The 23,038-nt window shown below is 45.6% G+C and overlaps 1 protein-coding gene across 3 annotated transcripts in view; it reads left to right on the forward strand.

The window, feature by feature from the left end:
- The window catches only part of CLPB (ClpB family mitochondrial disaggregase), a 163,118-nt gene that overhangs the window by 90,138 nt on the left and 49,942 nt on the right, over nucleotides 1-23,038 (forward strand). For all 3 annotated transcript variants that reach the window (XM_073808531.1, XM_033862370.2, XM_033862374.2), the window contains one exon: nucleotides 15,855-15,952. In XM_073808531.1, coding sequence (XP_073664632.1) covers nucleotides 15,855-15,952 — 98 coding nt within the window. The remainder of the gene's footprint in view (nucleotides 1-15,854; nucleotides 15,953-23,038) is intronic.

Here is a 23,038-nt window from a genome sequence, read left to right on the forward strand (position 1 = left end):
TTTTCTCCCATTTATCTCTTTATTGTCAAAATGTGCTTGTGGATACTCTTGCTTTAATGTTCTAGAATTAATTACTGACCTTAGTTGTTACATTGGTGCTAAAATTGTCTCAGATTTGGCCAGGGTGCCATACCCCGATCTTTTTTTTTTTAATTTCCATATTTTCTGGCATAGCAAGATGTTTCAGTCTTACCTTGGATCCACCTTGCCATTGCCCTGGAATCAGCCATTTCTCTGAAAGCTCTACAACTTTTTAGTGGGCAGTTGTATTAGAGACTGAAACATGAGTAATAGGTGTGCTTATTACACACATGCATATACATATACACACATATATGCATATGCACATACCTGTTTTAGAGGTCCTGAGAACACTGATACCTCCCATTCCAGTCCATTGTTACAGCATTCTTCCTTGTCTTCACACATTTCATATTTCTATGCCCCTTCTTCTGTAGTGAGAATTCTGGCTGCAAACAGCACTGGTACCTGTACTCATTTGCTTAATCCTATAATACATCTAAAACAATCTTTAGACCTACTTCAGCTAAACCACTATAGGAAACAAACTACTAAAAGAGTTCAGGTCAGAATTTGTTTACAGTTCTCACAGCTACTCCATCCAAGGCTAAGGGTATATAGTCAAATACTGGTTCCTCAGTTACTTAGGTGGGTGTTTTAACCCTTCAGGGTGTTTATGTTGTTCGTTTGAAATACAGTTGGGTTAATTTTTTCAATATTCTTTCAGTTTTAGGATTTTTCTCCTCTACCTCTCCTTGTTTTAATTTTGTTGTTTGAACATGTAGAACATTAACGTTTTTCTAAAAACTGTACAAAAAGGTATACTCAGAGAAGTAAAACTCCCTCCTGCGTCCCTTTCAACTTTTTTCTGCTCTCCTTAGTAAGCCCTGAGCCCTTGTAGATAACCAGTTTTGATTGTTTTCTGGTTTATTCTTCCTGTATTTCTTCGTATAAGCAAATATATGTGTGTTTTCTTATTTCTCCTTTTTCCTACATAAAAGCATACTATATATGCTCTTCTGAAGTTTGCTTTTTTTTACTTAACCATATTTCCTAAAATTCACTCGGTATCATTTCACAGAAATCTTCCTTATTTTTTACAGCTGCATAGTAACCCATTGTGTGTATGTGCTATATATCCTATGCTTGATTTCCATTATTTTACAATTACAAATAATGCTATGTGAATAACCTCTTGCCACATACATTTGGGGACTGTGGGAGGTGCGTCTCTACAGTAAAGTTCTAGAAGTGGTATTGCTGGGTCAAAGGATAAATGTATGCCCTTGGTTAATATTGCAAATTTCTCCTCCATAGAAGTTGTGCCATTTTGCATTCCCACTAGTAATGTATGAAAGTGGCTGTTTTCTCACAGCCTTGTCAACATCGTATATTGCCAAGCTTTTGAATTTTTGCCAGTCTAATAGGTGAGATACAGTATTTTGGTATAGTTTTAGTTTGATTCTCTTATTATGACTGAAGTGAGCATCATTTCAAATGTTTAAGAGTCATTTTTTCTCCATTTGTCAATTGCCTATTCATGTCTTTTGCCCATTTTTCTCTAGGACTTTTGGTCTTTGTTTTCCTCTTGATTTTTAAAAGTTCTTTGTATGTTAAGAATATTAGCTATTTATCTGTGATATATATTGCAGATATTTTCTCCCATTTTGGATTGATATGGTTTTAATACTTCTCATATAGTCCTAAATGCACAGCCAGGACTGAGAACCACTGGGATAGTTTGTGCAAATTGGAACTATTTCTTTTTAAAGGAGAATGGATACAGAGAGAAAGGGACAGGGGCTGAGGACTCAGCCTTGGGTGTCACCCATGACTTGGGATAGAAGAATGGACAGGAACCTGCAAAGGAGACAAAGATTTAGGTATTGTGTATCATATAAATCAAAGTAGAAAAGAATCCAAAGGGGGCAGGATTGGTCAGCATCATTGGTTACTACAGCCATGGGCAGAGGAAGAAGAGGTTTCTGGGTGTGGGTGGTAATGAGGTCCATACCCTTACCTCCCAATACCACTTCATCCCTTCTCGTTCAGGCTGAGAGAAGATGCCCCGGATCTCTGTGAGTGATTTTGTTCAGCATTATTACCAGGGACTACAGGAGGCCTCTCCTGACAAACACATTGAAGGAACATAGCTCAGTTGCATCATAACTAGGGCATAATTATTCAGTCAGCAAATATTTATTAAATTCCCACTGAGTGCCAGGTACTGTTCTGGGCATGGGCTATCACAATAAACCCTCATTTTTAATGTGCTTCTCTCTCACCACTTTCTAAAAAGTTGGAGGTTTCCTTTACCCAAGTCCATCCATCTGGTTTGTCATGAAGCTTCAACTCTGAGACAGACTTGGTAAAGTCCTTAGAATTAATTAGGGAAAAGCACTTTTGAGAAACAGTGGAATCATTAGCACCAGCAAGAAGCTCTGGGTTGAAAATGGTCCTCTTGGTATAGATTTCAAGTCTATTCCCCGTCTTCTCCTTTTCCTAATCTCCCCACTACCCTTCCACTTATACTTTCAGTGACTATTGCCTGGTGACTGTGGTTGGGTATGAAGGAAGGAGTATTAACTGGAAGAGTCCGTTTGGCAGTGGCTCCTGGTTTTTTGTTTGTTTGTTTCAGATTTTTTTGGCAACAGTTTTATGAGGGAGATGAGTAATTCCTTTCAACCTTGATGGGGGGTTGAAAAATAGACATCAGTGGTGAACAGTTCCTGTGCCCAGAACTGCAGCCTGTGGCATTTAATATCATAGTTAAAGATACTTGCCTCTGTATTCCTGATTCTCTCCATTCTGGGAAGTGCAGTTAGCAAAACTATTTCATCGGTTTCTGTTTCTGTCGCTCTTCTCAAAGACAACTGTAAATAGGGCCTCCTGTCTTCCTTTAAGGTCAGAGTGAAAGTCTGTATATTTGAGTGTACTTCATTCCAGTTAGCCTGGCTCAGCCACCACTCTGACGTGCTGGTACTTCTCATTCAAGCAGAAGGCTTTACTTAGCTTTGGGAATAGACATGTGAGTGGAAGCCTAAGCCATCTCTTGATAACCCCCTCTTCCCTGCTATGGACATTAGGCTGGGATTGGTCAACAGAAGCTTAAACATCTGGTCAGCTCAGTCCTTTGGGGTGGTTGGTATTTTATAGACAACCCATCAAGATTGATTGGCCTCGTAACTGAATTAGCCAGATGTGTGGGCATTGTGTGCCCTTTCCTCAGCCTCCTTCAGTGTTGTTAGATGGAAGCAGACATGCGATTAGCATGTTTGAAGATGGTGTGCTTTTAGCGCACGAACAAAAGCTGCTGCCTTCTGCAGAGACTGTGGCTCTGCCCCAGACGTCAGCAGTATAATTATGACTGCTAAATTCAGCCCAGACCCCAGGCTTGGCTGCCTTGGTCTCAGCTGTCATTTGCAGGAAGGGGAGGAGGGGCGCTGAAGCCCGGGGACCCAGGCTCTTATTATAGTTCACTTTGAACTCTGCTTTATCCAGAGTCTCTCCCTCCTTACTGACAATTGCTCCCAGCTGCTTTCTGGTCACAGAGCCTGCTGCCACTTCTGAGCATAGTCTGTGCTGGATTGTAGGGAGCACAGGGGCTGGCCTACTGAAAGCCCACAACATACAGGAAACTTGCCCCAAATGAAAATGAACTAAGGATCCCCATACTTCCAACGTATATGTCACATGCTATTCAGAGCATTATCCCTCATCTAGAAAACCCCTACCTTAGGTTTGCCTTGAACAGAAATCTTTGGCAGGAGTTTTTGCTTTTGCCCTTTTCCTCACCTAACTCTGTATGTGAAATATTCGATATGTTTGAAGTTCATTTCCATGCTCTTGTATCACCTCTTTTCTAACCAGACCAACCTGCATATTTGCCTTCCTTAGAACACATCAGGCATTTTCATGTCTCTAGTAGCTCTGCTGATGCTTCATATTCTGTAGACATCTCATGCTCAATGTATCCAAACGCAGCCCTCCTCATACTTTCTTCTGTATTCCCTAGTTGGTGAATGGCATCATCATTACTGGTCACCCAAACAAGAAAGTGTTTATAAGTGTCTGATGACTTCACCCTCACTTTCCACCAAGCCCATCTTTCTTAGAGTTTTCTCTCAAGTTTATCCTCTCTCCTCTGTCCCCACTATCCTAGTTCAGACTTCATCACTCTCACCTGGACTATTGTAAGAGACTTTTTGTTGGTCTCCCTACCTCTAGGCTCCTTTCCAAACCTGTACCCTGCAAAACCCTACCACTCCCCTGTTTTGAAACCTTCAGTAATTTCTAATGTTTGTGAGTTAAGCTCACATGCCTAACCCAGCCTGCAAGTCTTTCTGCAGTCCACCAGGAATCTTCTACCACCCTATCTCCAAGCGGGGCAGGGGACAGTTGTTTGCTTCAGGATTGGGACCAGAGCTTGATAGGCTTACCAGGGGCATGCCTGCAGCCAGGTGGGCCTGGGGACACAGGAACTGTCTCTGCCATAGGCCCATTCAACTACTCATTCCCTGGCATGGAGTCTTTCCTGCCTCCAAACCTTTGCTCATTCACTTTTCTGTGCCTGGGATGCCCTTTCCCCACTTCACCACCTATCAAACCCCTACTTAGCCTTCAAGAGCCAACTCATTTATGTCTCGTCTTTTCACTTTTCCTGGTTTGCCTACCTGAAGTGAATCACTTCTCACTCTGTTACCCCACAGCAATTTTAGGAAGCTTATTTTTGGCCGAGCCGCGTGGCATGTGGGGTCTTAGTTCCCCAACCAGGGATTGAACCCCTGCCCCCTGCATTGGAAGCATGGAGCCCCTACCGCTGGACCGCCAGGGAATTTTATTGCTTTAAAGATTACAACTGAAGTTTGAAAAAACAGAGCTTAGCATGTGTCTCCTCATATATCCTCTTCCTTCTGTTCCTCTGATTCTGCTGCCAGTAGCCCTGAGTAGGTCTCTAACCTGTGGAAGGCCACTCAGTCTCCCTTCCATCTGCTAAAGAGTTGGGGTGGCTGGCTCCCTCCTCGACACCTCCATCTCTACACATACACCATTAGTGAGAAATATTATAGGAAGGAATGCTTAATAATGGTAATTGTAGTAAAAATAACAATAGCTGTCATTTATTGAGTTCTTACTTTGTACCAAGCTCTAGACTAAGGCTTTTCTCTCTTTCAGTACTTAAAATATCTTTGCAAGTTTAATACTCTTATTACCTACATTTTCCATATGCATACTCAAAGGCATTAGGCTGTTAAGTAACTTGCCCAAGCTCCACCACTAGTAAGTGGCAGAGCCACTGTGGTATCTGTGATTATGATCTCAAGAGCAGAGCTTCAGTTATGTTCCTGGAGAGTATACAGGGTTCAGCATAAAATAGGTGCTCTGGAATGTTGGTTGGTTGATCACATGAATGAATGGATCAGTGTTCTTCCCATTGAACTTGTCTTCAGGCTTTTAGAGACTGGCTGAGCATCTGTAGCTTATGCCAAGAAGTATGGATTTTGTCTCATTTCCTAATGCCCAGCTATACACAGACGTGTTCCCTCCCATTCAGTAACAAACTGCCTGGAACTCTTTCCTGGCTCATATTTACAAGAGAATGTGATAAATTCAGTATTGATCCCTCCTGTTCCACTGTAAATTTTGCAAAAGATGATTAAATAGAGAAATAGAGTCTTCAGGCATTGTGGCTCAATATGTTGTGGAGTGGCGTATCGACCTCCTCCATCCAAAGGCAGCCAGTGCCTAGCCCTGCTGCCCCAGACCAGTAATTAAAATCCTGGGAGACTGGGATTTAAAATCCAATCATATCCCTGAATCAAGCCTTCTAGCCTCCCCATGTGATGAGTGCAATAAGGTAACAGCAGGAGCATGTTTATGTCTGTGCTGAAGCAGTCCCCATAGGGTGGGTAAGAAATGGAAAGTTGGGTAGCCCCGCTGGCTAAATCACTTTGCCCTGACACCACAGCCACTTGTAAGACAATCTGTAGATACATAAACAAGTCCCAGCCAAAGACCAATTTGGACTGTAAGAGCAAAATACCATGCACAAAAATTCACAAATTGTGCTTCAGTGTACACTTCTATTCCCACAGCCAGTAGTTGGTTTACACAAATGATTTGGCCTTGATTAAACTATGACCTTTAGTAACCAAACGTGTGTTTGAATTTCCATAGGAACTCTTTGAATTAACCTGAGCTGAAGTCAGCCTTCCCTGTCCTGAGGCCTGTAATCAAGGCATAAGATACTATTGAAATAAACTTGTCCATCTGCTTTCAGCAGGATCAAGAGCTCCCTGAGAGCAAGGACAGTGTCTTCTTATTCACCTTTCTGTCCCTGGCACCGGCATGGTGCCAGATGCATAGAAGGCTCTCCAAAGATATCTCTGAATGAATGAATAAACACAAATTAACAATCTCGAAAAAAAAAACCTCTGTCAACTGATGTGTAGGTAGCAGACCTACCACATTGTTACCCATTCAGAGCTTGAACACTTCCAGTGCTGGGGAACTCATTTGTTCCTGAGGCTGCTCACATTCTATCTTTGGATTTTCTGATGGTTAGAATTTTCTAATATTGAGCCAAAATCTGCTTCCAAGGGTCTTAATTTTACTGTTGGGTTCATGTAGAATAAATCTAATTCCTGTTCCACATGATGGCCCTTCAAATACCTGAAAATTCAGGCATGTTCTCCTGAGCTATCTTTCCTCCAGCCTAAACCTCCAATTCCTTAAACCGTGTTTCTCACTTGGCTTCTAAACCCTTTCTTATCTTGATCACTCTTCCCAGAACAGTCTCCACTTTGTCTGTCATCCAAAACCCATGACTTCCCATTTATCTCCATTAATTTTCATCTCATGTGTTTTAGCTCTTAATGTCCATCTTCCACACATGTATTTGGTACTCTTCCCACCCTAATCTGACATCCATAGATATGATGAACAGGCCATCCCCATGTCAGGGGTCAACATGCTGAACCAGGACCAAGCCTTTTTGCTGCCACTGGAAACTTGCTTTTTCTTCACCTCTGATCTGTCAGTCACTCCACCCTGCCGCTTGGGTCTGGTTAGTCCACCAGTCACTGACTAACCCTCCACCCTGTAGTGACATGGAGCACACATTTCTGCATTGTGTCCTCAGTGTTGTCCTGAGACACCCCAACACATGTCTGAAGAAGTCTACATATGCCCTAACTGTACCTGCTTAAGCAAACACATGTAATCCTGGTGAAGAAAGGAAATGAGGTTAGTCTGGCATGACTGGGTTTCTGTGAACCCATCCTGATGCCTAGGGATCATCACCATTTCCTTTTCTAGGCCTTCACAAAGCATCCCTTTAGTAATGCATCTGCTTCTGGAGACAAGACACATATGGGTGAAAAGTGTGTGATCAGATAAGTACTCTAGGGCTTCAAAGGAGGAAGTTGTCCATGTAGGCTGCAGTGGTCTGAGAAGGCTTCAAGGCAGGGGAGATGGAGCTGGTCTTTGCAGAATGTTGGGTCTGAGTGGTAGGCAAAGAGGCGTTTGACACACTGAAGAGAATGGTGAAAACCCAGTGTAGTCTAGTCCCTCTGGTCAGTGCTGGAACTGAAAGCTCATGGGGTAGGGCTCGAGGCAAGCAGAAAGAGCCCTGGACTGGAAGGCCTGGGTTCTAGCTTACACTCTCCCACTCATTCTCCATGACCTTGAGCTCTGACTTACCCCTCTCCAGGCTTTCTCCAGTCTTTTTTCCCCTTAGTTCTTATTATAGCACCTTCTGCTCTAAAGCTGGTGCTCTTTTTTCCATCTCCCCAGCTACACTGTGTATGGCTCCCTCTGAGTCGGGGGAGGGATTCATCATCCTCTTCTCATCCTGACACCACACTATATTGTCATTGTTTCTGTACCTGTCTGTCTCCTACCAGTCTGGGTTCTCCCCCAGGGCAAGAACAAGTTTGATTCCACTGCGTGCCCAGCTCCTGGCCCAAAGTCAGTACTCAGTGAATTTTAATGATGGAGCCATGAGGCAGTAGCTCTCTGTTCCATGAATTTTAGAAATCCACCTCCCTGAAGGTAAGGGTTCCCAACCAGACTGTGTGTGTCAGAGAATTAGGACTTCCAAATGACATTCTGGGGGCCAGCTAGGACTTCTAAATGACCTGTTTGGGGGCTCCCCTGTCACCCCAGACAGGGGAGCCCTGAATGGGAGGAAAAGGAGTTCCATTTCATACCCTTCTACAAAGCTGTCTGTCCCAAACCTGCCTGTCCCAAACCTGCCTCTGGAGACCCGCCCCACCCCCATCTTGGTTTTGGATCATCTGAGCACATTGGAAGGGAAGAGGAAAGATGATTTTTAGCTCTTTTTGAGTCATCAGGCCTTTGGAAGGTAGCACTGTGTGGTGGAAAACCAGACCTGTCTTCTTTAAAAAAAAATTTTTTTTATTATGGAAAATTTCAAACATATACAAAAGAGAAAAATAGTATAATAAGTCCCATGACTGTGGGCAGATTATTTCAGTTCTCCCCGCTTCTGTTTTCTCAGTCTTTGTATGATGAAAACTGTATATAAAGGCCGTAACACCCAACAAATGTTAGCCGGTCTCCTTTCACCTTGCTCTTCCACTGGACTCAGTTATCTGTGAAATGGAAAAAAATTATACCTCTCCTGCTTTCTTCATCAAATTCTTATTAAGAATTAAATAGAAGGAAGTAGTTGGCACAGGGTATGGCACATAATAAGAACTCAGTAAATGTTCTCGGTTACCAGGGAGGCTGATCTGCAGGTGCACATGTACGCGGGTGTATGCATTCTGTTGAGAATGCTCAGTGGTTGGTTTAGGGGAAAAGCTCAGGAACCTCAGCTCTGTTCCCAGTGCTGCTGTGCTGCCTGCAGCATTCTGGACAGGGCTCCTCTCTCTCACCTTCAGCCTCTGGGAACACACAGAAGAATCAGTCCATCTCTGACCTGAGGAGCTACACACAGACTAACTCTGAAGATTAAACAGAGATGGACTCCCAGAAAAGGGAGGAGTGGGAGGATAATAGGAGCGCATAGATGATGAGCATTGAGAACTGGAAGGGCGAGGAGGCTTCCCAGAGAAGGGCCCTTGAAAAGGGGGTAGGGTCTGGATAGTCAGGGAGACAAGGAGTGGGGTTCCAGGCATGAGGAGTGTCCCAGACAACAGTGTGGAGGTGAGTGAAGGTGAGTGTGGAGATGGGACAGGTGCACGGCATCTCTCATGTGGTCGTCCTGTCTCTCTTGGAGCGCTTCCTTGATGGGGAGCTCGCAACCAAAAAGAATGGATGGCTCCATATTGATGTCTCTGATCATGAGAAAGATTTCCCTTATATTCAACAAAACCTTCTAATTGGAAATAGTAAACAGACTGTTAAAATAGTGAAAATCAGGATGAAGGTGCTAAAGGAGCCAGCAGTAAAAATGGAAAGGAAGAGTGAATGCAGAAGTTATTACAAAGAGCATTGTACAGCCAGTACAATCTTTCTCCCCACCAATAGTTTTCAAGCTTTTTATCTTATTTAGTTCAAACAGAACCCCTAGAGGTAGGCAGGGCAGCAGTCATTACCACCAGAGAAATGAAGCAGGACCCCAGTCATACAGCCAGGGAGTGGTGATCCCCATCCCTACTGGCTCCCAGGCTGTGTGCCCTTTTAGGGGGCAGGGAGCCAGCTGCAGTTAGGGGAAGGGGTGAATCATGGAAACTGCAGTGGTGGTAGATCTGGGTCACTAGAAGGCCCCAACGGCTGATAGAACTGTGGGGGGTGGGAGGGAGTGGGTGAGCATGTCAATATTATTGATAATATAGCCTCACACATTTGTATAGGACAGTTACTGGGGTTTTTTTAAGCTGTCTCATACGCATCATCTTCTTAGATAGTCACAGAGATAGCAGAGGGCCAGAACAGAGTGGTGTCAAGGGAGGAGGGAGTAACATGCCTCCTCCCCTCCCCACCTTAGGCTTGCTGTCAGCACGGAGAAGATCTGAATCCCATCTCCCACTCTGATTTTAGCACTCTCCCCAGGAAGGGCAAGTGGGCCTCTCTCCAACCACTTCCTCACCACTTCCCACCCACAGAGCACTGAGGGTGTCGGAGCCTGACCTGACCTGATCTGTCACCCAGACAAAGAGGTGTCTAGAACCAGCAAAGAGACTGGGGGCTTTGGCCCACAGGAGCAAAGAACATGGTCACACACTTGCTGTGAGAAGGGCTTTTCTGGGTCAGGAAGAACAGCCATGTTGTGTGTGCCCTCAGAAGATAGCACATGGAAAGAAGTCCGTTCATTTGGTAAATCTCATTGAACACCTGTTCTGTGCTGGGTAGTCAGGATATAGCAGTGGATCAGCCATGGTCCCTGACTTCTGAGGGTTCTCAGTCTTGGATGGAGACAGACTGTTTTAACACAGGGATCAGTGTAGTAAGATAGAAGCAGATGGGCCTGTGGGAGCACAAAGGATGGTACCAAGCCTGGGGTGGTAGGGAAACAAGGAAGATTTCCTGGAGAAGAAGCCTGAACTGAGTCTTAAAAGATGAACAGGTGTTTACAGGAAGTCCAAGGTGGGAGTGAGGTTGGAGAGAGAGGTTGGGGCTCATGTGAAAAGAATCTTCCCTCAGTTTAGTGGCAGGAACCCCTTGGTAGGCCATGAGCTTGGGACTGGGTTCTGGGCATGTTCATGGAAGCCAGAATGACCCACCTGTTTCGAATGTAGTAGAGGAGAGTCTCTTCTTAAGGAATTGGAAGAGCTCATCATTAAGGTCTTTTTCCACTCAGAAAGCCTATGATTATGTCAAACCTAAAGCAGGTGCTGTACCAGAGAAGAGCAGCAGGCTCCCTGAGCCCCCGTGGGCCAGGCCTCCTCTCCCATGAATACCATTTCCACTGCCTTATCCTGCCCTGGGTGTTGAGACCCAAGCCTGTCACTGGCACCAGCCAGGACCGGTCCAGGACCATCCACCCCCATCCTACTTTCCTGGCCCGAGCCCTATTGACAGATCCCCCAGAATCTGAAGGAATTCAAGACAAATGGTTAAGTGGATGGAGTTAATAAAATTTGAAAAATTGAGGCCTGTCACTCCACTAAACTTTTTTCAATACCACTGACAGAAACATATTTCCCCAATGAGTGACCTTCCACAGCTGTAGGGGGCAGGCGCAGCCGCAGCAGTGCTGCCAGGGAGCCAATCTGCTGTTTATCAAATATTATAAGCTGGGACACACTAATCTGAAGCAGGAAGAGGAGGGGAGGGGTCCTGCACTATACTGCCTGGGGTGCTCCAGGTGTTGGCCTGAGCCCCAGACAGCCAGTGGGAGGTGACGGATGGCCTGCGATTAGCGCTCCCCACCTCCGCCCAGCCCTCTGACTTACTTCCAGAAGCCTGACCCTCTAGACCAGCTGCTTGGCCCGGAGGGGCCCTGGGTGGGAGGCAAGGGGAGGTCAGGCCAGGGCATGGGCCATCCTGATGCCCCTGGAGAGGGCAGGCGGGTGAGGCCCAACGTGGTTATTTATTGGAGTGTAATGGTTTGTGGCCGTTGGTCGTGGAGGTGAAATCGATCAGTTGTGGAAGTCAGGTTCCATCAATTATTACAGCAATTAGTCAAGCCAGAGCATCAGAGCGAGGGTGCAGGGGCTGGGGGACTAATATTAGATGGACATTATCCATGATGCCCCTGCCTCAGCCTTCCTAAAGTGGGAGCAGCCGTGCTGCCCTGAGGCTCCAGAACCTTGGGGAGCCTGGCTGGCTTTCCCGCTCGGGGTGGCTGGGGTGGGGCCTAGCTGAGAGCCTCCTGGGCTGGTGACAGGCCCAGCCCTGCTTTAAAAGGCATCCCTGTGCTGGCTGGCCCCGGTGCAGAGATGCCCTACCTATCCCCATCCCATCCTTTATGAGAAGTGACATGACTCCTACTAGAAACTACTCAGTGGCCCATGTTTATGGCACACATTTTTCATTCTGTAAGCAAATATAGATCACTGACAGCACTTGTTTGAAGCTTCTAATCTCACCCTCTGGTCTTCCACTATCTTCTTCTCTCACCTCTCTTCCTCTCCCCCTCCCCTTCTCTCTCCCAATTTTTTTTTCCTCTCTTAACCATTTATCTTTTCTCTTTGTTCTCTTCTTTCCCTTCCAGAGGTCTCTCCCTCATCCCCCTTCCACTCTAGCCCATATTTAGTGACAGAGCTCCCCCTGAGGCTACCTGAGAAAGGAGAGGCCTTTCCACTGCATGACTGTAGCTCTCTTTCGGCCCTCCCTAACTGTGGTCCAGGAGCTTTGGGAAAGAGGAAGATGATGTCTGCCACTGCCTGTCGAGTTCTCAGTGCTGAGCACCAGAGAGAACAGGGCTGGGCTGGGAAAACTGGGCCAGGCGAACAAGCCCCTTAGCGCTGTGTTCCTTCCTGAGCCTCCACAGTCCTGCTGTCCCTCCTTCAGCACACTGATCACACTTGGCCTGAGTTGTAGTTGCATGGTCACCTCTGGTCCCCGTTAGCTTCTGGAGAGCTGGAATTGTGCCTAGACTCGAACTCTAGATGGCACCTAATCTTTTTTTTTTTTTTTTTTTTTTTAATTTTTGGCTGTGTTGGGTCTTCGTTGCTGAGCGCGGGCTTTCTCTAGTTGCAGCGAGCGGGGGCTACTCTGTTGCAGTGCACAGGCTTCTCATTGCGGTGTCTTCCCTTGTTGTGGAGCATGGGCTCTAGGCGTGCGGGCTTCAGTAGTTGTGGATTGCGAACTCTAGAGTGCAGGCTCAGTAGTTGTGGCGCACGGGCTTAGTTGCTCCACAGCATGTGGGATCTTCCCAGACCAGGGATCGAACCCGTGTCCCCTGCATTGGCAGGCAGATTCTTATCCACCGCGCCACCAGGGAAGCCCGACCTCATCTTAAAGACAGGAAGAGGAGCCTGCAGAAGAGAGAAGGAACAGTCACAGGGTGTGAGGAAAACCTGAAAAGTGGTTTTTAGAACTCAAAGGAGAGAGTGGCCAAGGTATCAGTTTCTACAGAGTGGTCAAGAAATGTAAAAAAGAAAACTCTTCATTGGCTTTGGCAGTCCCCCATCTTCCTATATACAGGGCCCTGATACACAGTGCCCAGTAAGCACCAACAGAATTGAAAGAAAAAATGAGGCTCCAGCTGAGCATCTGAGGACTTGCCTGCTAGTTAGGAAGAACCCAGGCACCCTCCTTATTAGGAAGGTTGTATTTTATCCTGTAAACAGTAAAAAACCACAGAATGATTTTTCACCAGTGGTGTGTCATGGCTGTCCTGGTGGGAGTGTGGAGAATTGTAGTCGACCAGAGTTCGACTCCTGCTCCAAACAAATGACTTTGTGACCTTGGCTAGTTGTCTCACTCCTCTGAGCCCAGTTTCCATGTCTGTAGCATGGTAATTTAATTCCTGCCCCTCAGGATGGTTGTAAGGATTTAATGATATAACGTATATAAAGTACAGAGCGCCGTGCCTAGCACATAGTAAGTAAATACCCGTGGCTATTATTCTTATTATCATCACCACTTCTAGATATATACCCGAGACATGAAAACATACGTCCATGCAAAGACTTGTACACAGATGTTCGTAGCAGCATATTCATAATAGCCAAAAGGGGGGAACAACTCAAATGTTCATCAGCTGGTGAATAGGTAAACAAAATGGGGTACGTCCATAGAATGGAATATTATTCAACCATAAAAGAAAGAAGTACGTGCTATATTCCTACATTCATGTTGTAGCATGAAGGACATGTGCTGCAACATGGATGAACCTTGAAAACATGCTAAATTTAAAAAGCCAGACTGAAAAGACCACATGTTGTATGATGCCATTTATATGAAATGTCAAGTGTAGGCAAATACAGGAACAGAAAGTAGGCTAATGGTTGCTGGGGTTGAGGGCAATGAGGAGTGTCTCTGATAATGGTGACGGGGTTTCCTTTCAGGATGATGAAAGTGATCTGGAATTAGATAGTGCTGATGATGTGTGATGTTGTAAGTGCATTTAAAACCACTGAATTGTATATTTATTTTTTTGAATTGTATACTTTAAATGGTATGTGAATTATATTGTAGTAAAGATTATTTATATTAATATTTTATACCAGATTTCTATTAGAAAATAGGATCGTATATAAAAGTATTAATTTTTCTTATTGACAGTAAGTTTCCTTGGCCTGGATCATACTTTCTGCTCTCTGTTCCTTTCCCCTCATCCTCCCACACCTCTTCTTTGCAGCCCAGGCAGACAGCCACTTGTAAATGCTTAATGAATGTTTGCCATTGTCGGTAAGTATATAGTCCTTTAAGAAGCAGAGAGTTGGGCTTCCCTGGTGGCGCAGTGGTTGAGAGTCCGCCTGCTGATGCAGGGGACACGGGTTCGTGCCCTGGTCCGGGAAGATCCCACATGCCACGGAGCGGCTGGGCCCGTGAGCCATGGCCGCTGAGCCTGCGCATCCGGAGCCTGTGCTCCGCAACGGGAGAGGCCACAACAGTGAGAGGCCCGCATACCGCAAAAAAAAAAAAAAAAAGAAGCAGAGAGTTTCAATAGGAATGATTTTATATCATGATATAAATGTTTCCTCAGCCTGGGATTGAGAAACACTGATTTTTACTGTCCATCAACAAACAGTGGCTGGACATCCCCCCGAGCCAGGCCTCGTGGTGACACAGCCTTACCTGTGTATTTAGTGTCCCCAGCCAACTTATTATATCCTGTGGCAGGGACTGTGTCTTAACCCTTCTTTACTTCTAGACAACACTTCCCTAGCAAAAAAGAAGATCAAGGAATACTAGTTGACCACTACCTTAATGTTCCATTTAACACATAGTTCTTGAGAGAAGTGCTTTTAGAGCAGGACCAGATCTGAGTCTTCCATGTTCCCAGGCCCCACTCATTCAAGATTTGGCAAATTGAATGGACAGTTTTTGAAGAGGAGAGTGAGGTGCTCAGACCTAGGCTTTGGGAAGGAGATTCTGATAGCATGGGGGTTAGAGTAGCCTTTCCTCCACGACTGCCTGTCCACAAGGCTTTGCACCAAGTGGACACTTTATTCAGGGCTCATCAGCTGCCGGCACTTAAAAGTGAAAGAAGGTAGATGCATGGCCCCCAGCAAGCCTCTTCTTTTTGTTATACTTAAAGTTCTTTGTATTCAAATCATAGGAACTAATGATTGGAGGACATGCCTGCCTGAGTGCACAAACTCACCAACAAGTAGCACCGGTGAGGGCTGGCACAGCCAGGTTGCTGATGATGACCAGAGGACTCAGCTGACTCTGGTAGGCAGGAAGTGTCCAGAAGGAAGAGAGCATTAAAGGAGAGGGAGAGGCAGAGAGCAGAAAGAAGGGGGCCTTTTCACGGTTATTTCGTATATTCTGTGCTTTAGATTTTTATATGATTTTGATGAATGAATATTCATCTGTGTACAAACGAATTTGATAATGCGGGCATTTTAATGAATAACGCATTGGTGTTGGGGTGTATTAATCTATGTGCGTGTTTGGTGTATTTTTTAGCATGTTTGGCTGTGTGTATTTTTGTATGCACAGCACACCTGTGTGTGTGTATAGCATATCTGTGTGCCATAGGTGGCACCTCTCTGCATGGGTGGTGTGTTTCTGCACGTGTGCATGCCCATGTAGGAGCCTCAGTACCCTGACCACTGTGTCGGAGAGGACTGAGAACTCCTCTCTCAGAGTAGCTTAACATGTATTTCAATCTCTTAGGTTTCTGTTGCTCCATATTTCTGTGGGCATTCCTTACACTGAAATCAAGGCACAAGCCACCTCTGAGGGAAGGCTGAGAGCCCACTGATCACTCATAGAGGCTCTATTTCTCCTTCTCCTCCTGCCAGGAGCTAACCCCCTGCAGAGGAATGAAATGGGACACACACCCTTGGATTATGCTCGAGAAGGGGAGGTGATGAAGCTCTTAAGGACTTCTGAGGCCAAGGTAAGTCTCAAAGAAAGGAGAAGGCCTGTGGGCACTCCATGCTGCATTTGGTCTTTCACTCATTAAATTGTGTCAGGCTCCACACTAAGGGCCACTTCTCCTTAGGGGATTCTTGTCTATTTAAATTGAAATCCAACCCCCACTCTCATCAAGAATAGGAAGCCGCCCCTCTTCCTGACCAGGAAGAGGCCTGGGCCACTTCTGTCTTCTGAGGACTTTCAAATTCAGTTTTTGAGGTAATGAACCTTCCAGCTCCTTTTCATAGGAGGAAGGACAGCGAGACATAAATCTCAGCCTAAGTACTATTTCCTCAGGCCTCATGTATTCTTTAGCCTCATCAAGTAATCCTTTCCCATCATCACTCCTTCTAGAGCTATTCCCTGACCTCTTCCCTCCACACACACTCCAGAGAGCCTTGTATGGAATCTGAGCCAAAACAATCTCCATCTTCATTTGATCTTCTCAACCAGACTTTTGAACCTTCTGAAAACAGGCTGCCTTCTGCTCCTCTCAGCCACCCAATTATATCTCAGAAAGTGCTTGGCAGAATCCAAGAACTAGAATCACAAATCTCAGAGCTGGCAGGGACCTGAGAAGTCATCAAGTCTGGTGATGGGAAATCTTATCGAAGTCTAAACAAATAAGTCAGAGGAAAAGAGAGCTGTTCTTGTTGAAGGAGAGGTGGCCCAGTGCCCCGCCCACCGGACTGTCCCTACCCCCCAGGTAACCTCCCTGAAGGCTGTGCTGTGGGCACAGCACATTTTAAATCTCTGAAACCTAAATCAAATGACTTCTTTTCCTTCTGGGGAGACTGGACTCCAGGGATGTGGTGTGACTTGCATTTGGTCCCAGAGTGAGTTACTGTCAAAACTGTAACTAAGACTTGGACAGGGGGTCATATAGTAGGTTCACTGGCAGGACTGGAACTGGAAGGCTTGGTTTCTGACTCTCAGTCTTGAGCTCTTTCCAGCATCGTGGAGTCTCTCATTGGCAAACTGGCCGAAGTGCTTTGAGATGATTAAGAGTGACATGTCCCACCTAGTGGCACATATTCTCTGTGTCTTGAGTAAGAGCACTTAGGTCACCGGACTAAGACAGACAAGACAGGGGTTGTGATCCCAGCTCCCCCACTCACTGACTGGGTGACCTCGGGTGAGCGCTTCCCCTCTTGAAGATCAGTTTACCTTTATGAAAACATTGTGACTAAGTGGTTTCTAAGGTTCCATTCAAAATACCATTGTCTGTGTAGCAGTCAGGATAAACTAGGTCATGGTATTGTAACAACCCAAAATTTCGGAGGCTTAAAACAGCAAAGATTCATTTTTACCTCATGCTACACATGAACGTCAGCAGAGGGGGGTTGTGCTCATCCTAGGTCCTCAGGGACCTGACTGGCAGAGCAGCCACCCTCTGAAATACTGCTGCTTGCTTACAGAGAGGAGAGAGTGCTCTGAAGGGCCTTGCATCTGCAGCTAACTGCTCAGCCTGGAAGTAGGACCCTTTACTTCCACTCACAACTCACTGGAACTAATCCCATGTTCCTGTCCTGTAGTTGGGTCAGCTTCCCCCATGCCATAAGGAAATCCCTGAGCACTGTTTCAAGTCACCTCAGGGACTGCCTCCCCATTATTATCTCCCTTTTCAGGCCAAACCACTGTCCCCTGAGAGCAAGCGCTGCACTTGGCCAAAAGTACCCATATTTGTCAGGTGGTGTGACATAGGGCAGGCCCTGGTCTAGTCATGTAAAGCAGGAGAACAGGCCACTTAGTGCCAGAGAGGGTGGAAGGGTTAGGGCTGCAGAGGGACCCTTAACAAAATTTGGCTGCCCAAGAAATGGCCTGATGTCAGCCACATCAGTACAAAGCTGGTGTCCCAAGTGAATACGTGGCAGTTGCGTCCTCTGTGCCAGTCAGATCCTTCTGGACCACAGAGGGCAATTGCAGATGCTACCTTCTGAGTAGACTGAGCTCTTAGAATCTGTGCAGAGGGGGGCAGTAAGGAGGCAAGCAGAACTGTGCCATGAGAAAAGGCCGAAGGCAATGGGGCGTCTGGCCCGGAAAGGAGAGATGCACGTAGACACAGGGACGACTGGGGGGGGGATGGGAGGAGAGGAAATTAATTCAGTATTAGGACTAGGACAGAGCCAGGCCTAACGGATGGCTGCTGCAGGAGGAGCTCCCTCACAGAGCTGTGACCCCAGGCAGGGACTGCCTTTAGAGGCTAGAAGACCACTCAGAGCCAGCCCAGGGGTTCTGTCACCTCTCAGCTGGAAGACTTTCTCTGTCGTCACCTCTCTGCACTTGATCCCTTTACCCAGTCTGGATTACCTCCTTCCGAAATGTTCACCTGTCTGCTGAGCACTTCCACTTGATTGCTCTGCAGTCCCCTCAAATTCTACCCACGTGAACCACCCTCACCTCTCCCTGGATGTCAGCAGCGTTGTCTTTCTCTTAGTTGCTCAGCATCTCCATGGTCACCCATTCTTTCCGCTCTGCTTTTTTCCTCCAAGCTGCAAAAAACTGCCTTTTCAAAATTGTGCGGAAGAGTTTTGTGGAAGAGTTTCAGGGGAAGAACACTGCTTTAGACTGGGTTCTGTCTCCCTCTGCCAGTAAGTAAGCAGCAGCTGCTCCTTTCTGAGTTCAGGCCCCATGTCAGTAACATAATGATTCAGGCCTGGAGGGTGCTGAGGCTCCAACCTGAGACCTCATCTCCTGGCTCTTTGTCTAGATATAGGTTACCACCACTCTGATCTTATCTTCCTCCCCTGCTTTCCATCCGGCATCCCCCTGCCACCCAGCTCAGCCTCTTCCACCTTCACCTACCTCTATAGTCAGTTATGGGCTCTTTATAGAAAATTTGTAATTATAAAAGTCATCTTTCCCATTATGGAAAATTTGGAGAGTAAAATGAAGAGAATTAAATAAGTCAGTACATATTTATGAATGACATCTGTGTGCCAGGCTCTCAGCTAGATGGGAAGAAGACAGCTGGGTGAAACCCTCAAGGAAGTCCCAATCTGGTGAGGAGACAGGCAAGTAAAGCATGATACCACCAACTCATCAGTCCCAGGGAAGGCCAGGGACAGGGACTATGGAAAGCCAAGGTGGCTTCTAATACTGCCTGGGAGATCAAGGAAGGCTTCCTGGAAGAGATGTCAACTGAACTGAATCTCAGTTAAAAACGTTTTAGCCTGATAGCTTGACTACCTGTACATAACTGCTATTAATGTTTTTAATTATTTATAATAATTGTAGGTACCATTTATCAAGTGCATCTAGGCACTCTGCCAGGTGTTCTAATATATATTTTTTCTGATCCTGTAACAAAGCCATGAAGTAGCTCTTATTCCCCACATTTTACAAATGAGAAATCTGAAGCTGAAATAAAGCATGTGACTTTAGAAAATCAAGCTATTATTAGCAACTATTGGGATAGGAATCAGAGATTTCTTCTTATGATACTACATTTGCCTTTTCTGAACCATATCTATATATATTTATATAAGTGGTCTTTTTTTTTTTAACCTGGTTAGTAGCCTACTGTATAAACCCCAGGGGTCTCAAACTGGCAGCCATGTTTTATTTTGCCAACTTTTTTTCTTTTTAAATGTGAGTATAATGCCTTAGAGGTTGGAGCGTGGACTCTCCAGCCACAGGCACCTATTTCCTATTGTATTATGTGCTTGCCTGTCAGACATTTGTATTTCCTACTTGGTCCTGAAGGTGTTATGAGTTATGATCCTAGTTCCATATTTGGAATCTGCTTTTTTCACTTATTATTTCTTGATGATTTTCTCATTTTAGAATTATCCATAAGCCTAATTTTTAATTTTCTTCTGCCTTTTAAAATGTGTCACTCACTTATCTAAGAATCTCTGTCACCTTAGGTGGCTTAAATAAGTTTCTCCTCATGGCTGGTTTGCTCAGTTCTCTCAGCATTCTCTGTGTGCAGAAGCCCCCTTGGGCCCCCTGAGAAGATCCAGAGGTGGATGAAGCCCAGCTCCTGTCTCCTGAGCTGGCTGTTGGGAGAGGAAGATGGGGAGAGGCAGGCGCTCTTAGCTCTGATACGCGCAGACTGACTTGTGCCTTAGGAGGGGTCCATACAGAGTTTGTGGGGGCCCCAGGAAAGCATGGATCACCTCCAGACAGAATAAGCAGGGCAGGCTTCATAGAGAAGATAACTGTGATCTCACTTTGAAGGATTTCAGTAGCTGGAGAGTTTAATACTTAAAGCTTAGACCATTTCCACATCTTAACTAAGAGATGAAGGAGAGGTAGAAATCTATCTCTGTGCACACGATGGCAGATAAAACAAAAATATAGGGAGCTATTCCATGATGAATATTCAGCTGAGGGGGACGTGCTTGTGCCAGCCCGCATCTCCACTCCCAGATCCTCACTCCACCGAGACTCACGAGGAATTTATTGCTCATTTTAATCACATCCAGAGAATGAATTGGCAGGAATATTAGGCAGATAGGCCTATCATATATATTTTATTTGCATATCCCAGTGACAGAATCACAAGCACATTTCCTATCTCTGTATTTTTTCATTTGCTTCAGGGGTAGCTGGGGATGCAGTGCTCCCCTGAGCCCCTCATTCTGGGCTGCAAGCCTGGGTGCTCCCATCAGATCTGAAGGAAGCTATCAGGAGAGAACAGGTGAGGTATACAGGAGGGTAAGAGAGTTATGTTCCTCCTGGCTTAGGGTGAAGAGCTATCCCTTCCCTGCCTTGCCCAACCTGCTCCCTGCTTCGCATCTCATTTCGAGAGCCACTGTGCCGCATGCCTGGCTCTGTGCTTGGCCCAGATGGCCCAGACAGCACCATCTGACCTTCGTTACAGGTTCTCCATGGGCCAAGAACAGCACTCCATGCTTTACAGGGACAGGCTTTTGCTTTCTTTCTTTTTCTTTTTGCTTCTTTTGTGTGTGTGTGTGGCTGCGTTGGGTCTTCATTGCTGCGCGCAGGCTTTCTCTAGTTGTGGTGAGCAGGGGCTACTCTTCATTGCGGTGCACGGGCTTCTCATTACGGTGGCTTCTCTTGTTGCAGAGCACAGGCTTTAGGTGCACGGGCTTCAGTAGTTGTGGCACGTGGGCTCAGTAGTTGTGGCTCGCGGGCTCTAGAGCGCAGGCGCACATTGTGGCACACAGGGCTTAGTTGCTCTGCTGCATATGGGATCTTCCCGAACCAGGGCTCGAACCCGTGTCGCCTGCATTGGCAGGCGGATTCTTAACAACTGCGCCACCAGGGAAGTCCCTTCTTTTAACTTCTCAAAAACTGTTTGTTGAAACATATTTGTATAAAGTACGCATAAGTATACAGCTCACTGTATTTTTACAAGCTGAATATACCTGATCAAGAAATAGACTATTACAAGTACTCATTTGCATCATACTCCCCTCCAGTCACTACCCATCCCTAAGGGTAAGCATTGTCCTGATTTGTTTCACTTTTACTTTTACATAATTTCAAAGATAGTACAGCAAATTCCCATAAACCTTCACCCATAATACCAATTGTTAACATTTTATTGCACTTGCTTTATTACTTATGTATATATAAATAATACATAGAGAGAGATATGTATAATTTTTTCTGAACCATTTGAGGGTTAAGTTATATACTCGATACCCCTTTACCCCTAAATACTTGTATGAATTTCCTAAAAAATAAAGGGCAATTTTCTTATATAATCTCAGTACAATCCTTAAAATCAGAGCATTAATATTGATATTAACTAGTCTATAGATGTTATTCAGATTTCACCAGTTGTCCCAATAATTCTCTTTACAAGAAAAGAAAATTCTGGATCTGAAGCTGGATTCAGTTTTCATGTCTCTTTGGTCTCCTTTATTTTTTAATTATTTTTAATTTTTTTTTTTTTTTTTTTTTTTTTGGCTGTGTTGGGTCTTCGTTGTCGCACGTGGCTTTCTCTAGTTACAGCGAGCGGGAGCTACTCTTCGTTGCGGTGCGCGGGGCTTCTCATTGCGGTGGCTTCTCTTGCTGTGGAGCACGGGCTCTAGGTGGGCTAGCTACAGTAGTTGTGGCACACAGCCTCAGTAGTTTTGCGGTTCACGGGCTCTAGAGCGCAGGCTCAGTAGTTGTGGCACACAGGCTTCATTGGTCCGCGGCATGTGGGATCTTCCCGGACCAGGGCTCGAACCCGTGTCCCCTGCATTGGCAGGCAGATTCTTAACAACTGCGCCACCAGGGAAGCCCTGATCTCCTTTAATCTGGAACAGTTCCTCAGTCTGTCTTTCATGACCTTGACATTCTAATGAGTACAAGCTGGTTATTTTGTAGACCGTCCTCAATTTGGGTTTGTCTAATGTTTCCTATGATTCAACTCAGATTATGCATTTCTGACAAGAACACCCTCTGGTGCTTATTTTCAATAAATTCATTAGGTAACCCCATGCTAAAAGTAGGAATATGAAATTTGTGTTTTAAGTCTCATCTTCCTAAACAGGCTCTGAACTTCCTGAAGGCAAGAACAGGTCTTTTCTTATCTCCAGGGTGGAAAGTGCAGGCACTGGAGTTAGACTACAAGGGTTAGTGTTCTGCCTTTATTACTTGCTACCAGTGGGACCCTGCTTTAATTACTTCATCTCTGGACAGTGAGGGAGGAGGAGATCCTCTGAACTCCACAGGGCTGTGAGACTTAGAACAGTTGGTTCTAAATCAAGCAAGACTCATCAGTCCGTGTTCAAACTAGTGAGTGGAAGTTTGAGGAGTAACAGGATATTTTCACAGTCACTGAGTCCCACCCCACAAGGTACTTATTAATTACAAAGGGAAAAATTTTGGAGAAACTTAGCACAGACCACCTTAACCAAGTGATCAAAATTAACATCCCCAGCCACAGGTACAGGAGCATCACGTGCCTCCTGATGTGATGGACTGAGGAGAACATAACCCATTTTCTCACCTTAGCCACTCCTTGCGCCTCTTAACCTTCTCTCACCACTCTTGTCTCTGGATTAACCCAGCTATTTGCAAAGGAATGACATGATCTGATTTACATGTTAAAAATATGGCTCTGGCAGCAAAAGGAGGATTGACTGGAGGAGAGGAGAATGGAATC

The sequence above is a fragment of the Tursiops truncatus genome, chromosome 8 (assembly GCF_011762595.2).
Source record: "Tursiops truncatus isolate mTurTru1 chromosome 8, mTurTru1.mat.Y, whole genome shotgun sequence".
NCBI lineage: Eukaryota > Metazoa > Chordata > Mammalia > Artiodactyla > Delphinidae > Tursiops > Tursiops truncatus.